This window comes from Cherax quadricarinatus, chromosome 27 (genome assembly GCF_038502225.1).
Source record: "Cherax quadricarinatus isolate ZL_2023a chromosome 27, ASM3850222v1, whole genome shotgun sequence".
In the NCBI taxonomy this organism is placed as follows: domain Eukaryota; kingdom Metazoa; phylum Arthropoda; class Malacostraca; order Decapoda; family Parastacidae; genus Cherax; species Cherax quadricarinatus.
In genome coordinates this window covers 25,784,070-25,793,019 of record NC_091318.1, presented here as the reverse complement: position 1 = coordinate 25,793,019, position 8,950 = coordinate 25,784,070, and the positions used below count along the sequence as shown (strand labels likewise).

At 37.6% G+C, this 8,950-nt stretch overlaps 1 protein-coding gene across 1 annotated transcript in view; it reads left to right on the top strand.

Annotated features, from left to right (window-relative positions):
- The window catches only part of LOC128691131 (protein takeout), a 52,955-nt gene extending 44,750 nt beyond the window's left edge, over positions 1 to 8,205 (top strand). The window contains exons 5-6 of the mRNA XM_053779953.2: positions 2,702 to 2,854; positions 3,184 to 8,205. Coding sequence (XP_053635928.1) covers positions 2,702 to 2,854; positions 3,184 to 3,338 — 308 coding nt within the window. The 3' untranslated portion in view covers positions 3,339 to 8,205. The remainder of the gene's footprint in view (positions 1 to 2,701; positions 2,855 to 3,183) is intronic.
- The last annotated feature ends 745 nt before the right edge of the window (positions 8,206 to 8,950 follow it).

The window sequence follows — 8,950 nt, the reverse complement described above, 5'->3', positions numbered from 1 at the left end:
TACAAGGTATACCAAGGTTCTTGTATCCTCTGTACCAAGATTCTTGTATCCTCTGTACCAAGATTCCACAGAGTTCCTCTCTCTCACAAATGTAATTATATCAAAGGTATATATGACTCCAACAGGTTGAAAAACAAGACTCCATTTACAAAAGCCTCTGTATAAGACTGATAACACTCTGTGGGTGTAACGGCTCTCGGTATAGCCAGGTGTTGCACATGTTTTGTTCATATATATGAAACTTAAATTTTTTTACACACGCTGACCACCCATGGCATATAGGCATACATAGATCTCCCAGTATTTTCAGGTGGCCTGGTGGCTAAAGCTCCCGCTTCACACACGGAGGGCCCGGGTTCGATTCCCGGCGGGTGGAAACATTCCGACACGTTTCCTTACACCTGTTGTCCTGTTCACCTAGCAGCAAATAGGTACCTGGGTGTTAGTCGACTGGTGTGGGTCGCATCCTGGGGGACAAGATTAAGGACCCCAATGGAAATAAGTTAGACAGTCCTCGATGACGCACTGACTTTCTTGGGTTATCCTGGGTGGCTAACCCTCCGGGGTTAAAAATCCGAACGAAATCTTATCTTATCTTATATACAGGGAGAGGTGTATCAATAAATACAATGATACAAAACTAATAGGGAGAGGTGTATTGCTCAGTATAAATAATGGTATACAGGGAGAGGTGTATATCCCATTATATATAAAGAGAGATATTGGCCCACTGGGAGATGTGCGTAGTTCAGTATATACAATAATATGTAGGCGTACAGGTATCGGTGTGTATGTCAACGATATATAGGCCTGCGGGTGTATCTCAGTATATACAAAGAGATATGCCTACAGGAGAGGTTTATCTTAGAATATGCACTTACATATACAGGTCATCAGGGAGACGTGTATCTTTGTATATACAAAGGATATATAGTGCAGAAAATATGCGAGTTGGGGCTGGTAGAGGTTTTCTATGATGCAATAAGTGGGGCGGTAACTATGCTAATCTTCAGATTGGACTCACGAAGAATCTTAAAATTACATTTTGTTCGGATTTTTAACCCCAGATTGTTAGCTTCCCAGGTTAACCCAAGAAAGTTAGTGCATCATCGAGGACTGTCTGTGTTATTTCCATTAGGGTCCTTCAGTGTTTTTCCCCAGGTTATCCTAGGTTCTTTACACTTATGCTGCTATGTATGATAATCTATGTAACTGTATTTGTGTATACCTGAATAAACTTAATTACAGGATACGACCCACACTAGTCGACTAACACCCAGGTACCTACTTGCTTGCTAGGTAAATGGGGACAACAGGCGTAAGGAAACACCCCAATGTTTCTACCCTTGTCGGGGGATCGAACCACGGACACTTAGCGTGTGAACAAAGAGCGTTACCTACCAAGGCACGGGGACACCTTGAAGTAGTACGTTTGTTTAGGTATAAGTACAATGAGTCTCAAGACCTCAACATTGAAGCAGCATACAAGAAGTCTAAAGATCTTAACACTGAAGCAGTATAAAGGGAATTGACAAACCTCAACACTGATAGCCTAATAAATGCAATCAGTGCGGTTATTTCCATTGGGTTCTTTTTTTTTAGGTTCTGCCTTATGATGCGATCCACAACAGTCGACTAACACCCAGCTGTTTATTTACTGTTAGGTAAAGGGACTAGTACCGAACTTGCACACGAAAATCACACAACGAAAGCTGTCTTCAAGCAGGCACTGGACAAGCACCTAAAGTCGGTACCTGACCAGCCGGGCTGTGGCTCGTACGTTGGATTGCGTGCAGCCAGTAGTAACAGCCTGGTTGATCAGGCTCTGATCCACCAGGAGGTCTGGTCACAGACCGGGCCACGGGGGCGTTGACCCCCGGAACTCTCTCCAGGTAAACTCCAGGCGTTAGGAGACTTGTGTGCAACATACAATGTGCGGTGCCGGCTATGGCATTTTGTTAGGAAACTTTCCCATATGTTCCGCTTCGTGTGAAGCTCGACCCGATGTCCTCTGGGTTGTGAGCCGAGTGCGCATATCACTGCGCTAGGAAAGAAATAAAGATATTGAGAAATGGATGTAAATAACGTGCTGACAATAGTAGTGAAAAGACGCTTTTATTTGGACAACATTTCGATATATTAAGATTTTTATCATATCTTGATAAAGATTTTAACTGATAGAAACATTGTTACACTACCAGCTTGTTCTGAAGAATGTCTTTTCTCCAAGAATGAGAAATGGAAAGAGATTCTAGACTTGTGTTTAGTAAGAATTAAATACGGTACTTTGTTTTATTATCCCATCATCGGGGAAGAAGTGTAGAATTAATAAAATACATCTTTAGCATATAATGAGCCAATACTATATTAAAAATGGGAAAAATATGCAATACACAGAAATAACACATAAAACTTTCCTGACGCGGGTCTTATTGATAACCCGCCACTAAAGCTTTTGGTCATCCAACCGAGGCTTTCCACTGGCTTACCGGTCTGCTCCTTTAAATATTAAAGATAATAGTTGATATATATCGCAGTTGTATTGCACGATCAAGTGATAAAGTCTCAAATAGGTAAAACGTTGTTTTTATTTTAATAAAGGTCTCGTTTTGCTGTATGTATCTTTATACTAGCAGTGACTATAGGAACACTGTGGTAGAAGTAGCGTTTACTGATGTTACTAATATACGATGTGTTGCAGAGGGTGTTGACGCAACAGGCGACAGCCAGCTGAGGGTTACAAGAAATGCTGATGGTGTGGATCGTCTTAAGGTGACCAATATGAATATTGATTTCACTATCCGTGATCTTAAACTGCACCTTGACAACCTCTTCAACGGAGACCCAATCCTTGGTTAGTTACTTCCTAATCACCCTACTTTTTATAAATGATGTTTGTCTTGTAGGAACAGAGATGAAATTACCCTCCATGTATCTTACACTGTGCTTCCTCTCTCTCTCTCTCTCTCTCTCTCTCTCTCTCTCTCTCTCTCTCTCTCTCTCTCTCTCTCTCTCTCTCTCTCTCTCTCTCAAAAGCTGAAATAATTCAGAATTTTACAATGAATATAATTAATATAAAAACTCTCAAAATTGTATTTTTTAATTAATAGCTCCCGTGGTATACAAGACCACTGTTAAGACCAGTTTTCTTGATAAACGCTGATGAATGTTTCAATCTTACAGCCCAAACGATGAACCTCTTCCTGAACGACAACGGCCAGGAGATCCTTCAAGACATTAAACCGGAGGTGACGAGACAGTTAAACGAGTTGGTTCAGAAGGTGATGGACGATGCTCTGTCTCAGCTTCCCGTCACCGCCATCCTCCAATCTAAATGAGTCTCCCAACCCGGTGCACCTTAAATTCTACCTGCAAGATCATACCAAAATTGGAATGGATCCCAAACCTGTTTTCCTAGGAGAAAAAACCTGAGTGTATCAGTGAAATTAAGATTTTTCACATTAAAATTATCGTTATGTGAATCACAAAGCATAATCGTGTTTACCTAGGTATTTCTTCTTTTTCTTGCTTTTGTAAAACGTAAATTTTGGTTACTTTAAAGTGACCTAAACTTAAGATCAGAACATGACAAATCAGCCTTGTAACAAAGTGCCGACGTCCATTTTTCAACGGTCTAAGAATAATTTATAAACACGTTTGCTTTAGGAAGACATGTTTGGATCCTAGTAAAGCTCTCTGGTTATGTTGAGGGATCCTGGACATGAAGCTGTGTACATTGTATTGTGTAAAGTGCGTCTATTGTATTACATGCAATGTACAGCATACAGATAAATTGCATTGTATTGTGTAAATTGCGTCATTGTATTACGTAAATTACATACATTCTATTGTGTAAATTGTATACATCGTTTGTGTAAATTGCTTATATTGTATTAATTGCATAAATTGTATCGTGTAAAATGCTGCATTTTATATAAAATAAATTGTTGATATATATGGAATTCATAACTTAAATATAGTTCAAGTACCAATTAAGAATTGTAAATAACTGTCTGTATATTGCTTATAAACTATTTACACAAAGGGACAAAATTGCAAATAATTTTTAGGTAGTCTTTTTATAAGTTTATCTTATTCACAAGTCAGTATTATCTTTGTGCACTTTGCCATGTCTATGAATTTCTCTTCAACATACTATTTTGTATTTAAGACTAGCAAAATATTTTTTCCATGGTTACCCATTTAACATTTACATTGAAAAAATTCTCTTCTTTTACTTGCTTAGGTAAAATTTTAATTTTCCATATATGTAGTTATATCACAATACAAGGAAATAATATAGTTATAGTCTAGACATCTTTTCAAAACTGATAGCCCAAAAAAAAAAGGTTAAATGCATAGAATATTTTTTTTATCAGGTAATAAAACGTAAACGCTATGTAAAAACTTGTAAAACTGTGGAAAAACTTACTTTGGAAATTGATAAATAGTCACTTGAATTTGACACTTATGTGATTGAAGCGTTTTGTTAATTGTTCAACAAGATATAAGGGGATGTACATTTAAAAGTTGTCATTTTGTATGGCACAGCTGATCGCTGGTATTATCTATCATCATATTCATGTTAGTTAAATTAAGACTATAAATATATGTCATATATGTCAGTGTTATCCTAACAAGGATTACTGTCCCACCTAGGAAGAACTTTTTTGGTGTAAGCCACAGTAAATGGAAATCAAATAGACAGTATGTCGAAGAATGTGACCCAGCATTGTCCTCTGCAATAACATAGTATGTACTCTTCTACATTCTCCTCATAAGATCCGTATAAGAGCAAGAGTTCTGCAACCATCAACGTTAAGGATCTCAAAATTCATTCCTATACAGCGTACTACATACCAATTTAATGATTTTATGCAAATTATAAGATTTTTATGCATGAAAAATTTAAAACACATCATACAAATGTAAAGTTTTGACTAATGACAAAAGTTTTCATAAGGAAACGCTTAGCCCGCAAGGGTCATACAACACATGAAGAATGAGAGGTAATCAGGTTCACTCAGAAAAGTAATAGCTCCAATTCCGTAAATCAAGAGCCCTTCGCCAGCATCAAAGCACCCCAGCCCCTCCCACCTTGATCTTCTTAAATTTTAAAAATGTATCAAATTTATTTTATATAGAGCTATTTTACATTGCATACTACTGTATTTCATATCTAAGTTAGTTTAATATGTTTATTATGCACCCCATACCCATCCTGTGGGCGGTAGTCAAAAGATTACAGAGGTACATAATTGGTCCAGGGACTGGACTCCAAAGTTTTGATAGCTGAGCAAGTTACAGAGGTAATGAATTCACAATTTACAAAGGTAATGAACTCACAGTTTACAAAGGTAATGAACTCCAGGTAGGTCTAGTCACAATCATGACAAGTTGCAAAGGTATTTACAGATTGCAGAGGTACGTAATGGGTCCAGGGACTGGGCCCCAAAGTTTTGATGGCTGAACTAGGTACAAGGTAATGAACTCACAAGTTACAAAGGTAATGAATTCTGTAAGAATGGTTACTTACGTTTATACACGGCTACAATCATGAACAAATTATAGAGTAATGAGCAATTCACACTTCCACACCCGGTCACAACTGTAGTGAGTTATTGGTGCAAATATTGATTGTTGAGACACACACACACACACACATACAAATTCATACACACACACACACACACACACACACACACTCATACACACATGCACACACTCATACACACACACACACACACACTCATACACACACACACACACACTCATACACACACACTCATATACACATATACACTCATACACATACACACGCACACAAACACACACACACAAACACACACACACACACACACACACAGGAGCTTGGACTCTACCCTGCAATCTCAACTAGGTGAGTGCACACACATAGACACACACACACACACACACACACACACGGGGAAGGGAGAGAGAGGACCTAGTAGCAATCAGCGAAGAGGCGGGGCCAGGAGCTGTGACTCGACCCCTGCAACCACAAATAGGTGAGTACAAATAGGTGAGTACACACACACACACATGCACACATATGGTAATGCTTTATTTACAGCTAGCAAAGTCAGGGTATTTCTCCAGAATGGTCTGCAATATACCACTGTGGATAAAGTACTTTGCCATTTCTTGAACATTTCTGAGTGAATTGTTTCTAAATTCATTAATTTTATCACACTCCAGTACATAATGACGCAGGGTGTGACAATAGTCCATTTGGCAAAGTTTACATTTCGTTTGGTCTACATCTGGTGGTGGTGATTTAACCTGCCAAAGATACTTGTAACCCAGCCGGAGCCGGGCAGTAGTGACATCCAAGAGTCTGCTTATTTTGTTGGATGCACCGTAGACATGTGGCTCCTCCTGCATGATAGAATGATGATAGATGGACTCACTGGTGTCAATCTCCCTGAGCCTTAAGTCCATAAAATTCAGTCGAAGTTCTTTTCGTATTATTGTTCTCAAACTACTACCTGACAAGCCAAAATTGTAATCTACTCCCTCTTTGAAAGCATACAGCATAGCCAATTTATCAGTTCTATCATGCATCAGAAGACCAATGCGAGATGGAATCCACAGCATGTGCACTCTGACTCCGCTGTCCACAATCCTACCATACCTGTGTCTGGCTTCTGACACAAGCATGCCACAATTTATGCTTAATGAGTTGAGAGCATTTATGGATGACAGAGAATCAGTTACAATTAAACTGTCAATCTTTGATACATAGATGCATTTCAGTGCAAGGAGTCACACAGCACACACTCTCGCAAATTATTTACGCTGATGGTTCTGTTCATATCTAAGAGAATTGCTAATTCTCAATAAGAAAAAAAATACCCACACTGTGTAGAAATGGACACAACGAAATTGATAAAAAATTTAAACATAATGCTTATGTTAACATTAGCATTTAATTAAATTTACAAGTAACTCATCTGCGATTTGATAACTGTTCTTAACAGACTGAAACTTGTCTAGGTTTCTTTTTGTGGGTAACTTGTGACTTGTTCTAGCAATTGTATTGTTACACATTCTTCATCAGCAATGACACGGTGCTAAAGATTAAATAGACATTAAATGTTTATTCAGCGTCATGCTGTATGACCCTTGTGGGTTTAGCACTTAGTTTTAACTGTAAAAATACAATGTTCATCGTTTCATCAGCCTTTAACACATATGAGAACTGGAATAGCTAATTACATTATTATGAACTTTGATTAGTCCGTTGTTTAGTGGAATTTCCTCATCGTTAAATCAATTATATTTTCATCCCTTACAAAGTTTCCACAACACTTAATAAATAAACCGTTTTGTGAATACACTAATAAATAATCATTATCCAGTTTTAGTCACAACTGTTTATATGTTATTTCAACTTTTTTCTTCATGAAGACATTGATATTGTTTGACATCTGACTGATCTGAAGATTGTTATACGAGGCTGTTCATTTAAATGAAAATAAGAGCATAGGACAATAGGTATATTGACTATTTTGGTATTATCAGATGGGAGTACAAGCTAATTTGGCTCAAAGCCTGTCCACTGCAAGAGTCATTAAGGCTGTACATCAAAGTAACTTTAATCCCAACATACACACATCATTTTTATACATGCCTTGACAAGTCTGCAGAAAGTGCAGTGATAATGGGACTGTGTTTATATATGAGATGGATTATGTTTACTTAAGAATACAACTTCTGTATACAGTATATGCAATACGTACCTCGGTATGTACACTAACATTGTGAATATATTTTGATATGTCTACAGTAAAAAGGATGTTAGCACGTGGAACTGTAACAGGAGTTAACTCACATAAGGACAAAGATAAGATAAAAAGTTATTCTGCATATTTCAACTTCGTCAGAGAGCCTTAGACCAAGGTCGAAATGTACTGAACTCTTCCTTGCCCGTGTCTCCATGGGGTTGATTTTTATTTTTGATAGTGTTCATGATACTTAGATGCTCCACGATGTGGAACTGTGTTTAGTAGCCTAATATGACAAACTGAAATGTATATATTTTCTCATTATGTCCAACAGTTGGTCCTTTAAAATCGATATAACTCACTCTGTATGTGCAACGAGTGTCACCTGACACGGTCCTGAGCATTATCTTATACAAAATGTAATCCAGTATTGCTGTACAAATAAAAAAAAACTTATGATTACTCTTAATCAAATCCCAACTTACGTTCTTACATATAGTATTTAGAAAGAAAATTTTAGATTTTAGAAAAGAAAAAAATGAATATATTTTATGGTCGTGTCTTAACGTTTTAAGAAAAGCTGTGGCAGGTCAGACACACTGGCACTCCGTGTTTTTTTATAATCTTGTGTAACAATAATTGATAATTCTAAATATCTGTTTTTGTGGATGTGTATTTCCTTTATGATACCGGTGAGGGGCTCCTGATCCAAGGTATTTGACCCGATCTGTTCTTTGGATTGAAACTGAATGCCTGCCATTTTCCCAGACGCTACATGACCACCAGGTTTCCTCCATAAATGTAATATGTTGTATAGCAATCAGAATAAATCAGTTATAAGATACCTGAAGGTCTATAAAACCCGTGATGCAGATAAAAAAAATGGGGGTTGGGGGAGAGAAAAGACACCTGCATTTCAAATATATGTATTACCTTTGGTGGTATGTTATAATTAGAAAACAATCTAACCTAACTGTAGATAATGTAACGAGGAATTTGCTTAAAAATTGTACGTGAGAAAATCTACTGATCACAGAATGCCGAATGCTGCTTAAGATGATGGAAAACATTATTTGTTGATGATGTTTTCTGAAAGTGCTTTCTTCTTGCACAGGTGTCTTATTCCCAATAGAGTGACTCCCACACTAAGAGGAGCTGATAGACAGGTACCGGACGCAGCCTATCACCACACATCCTATGTC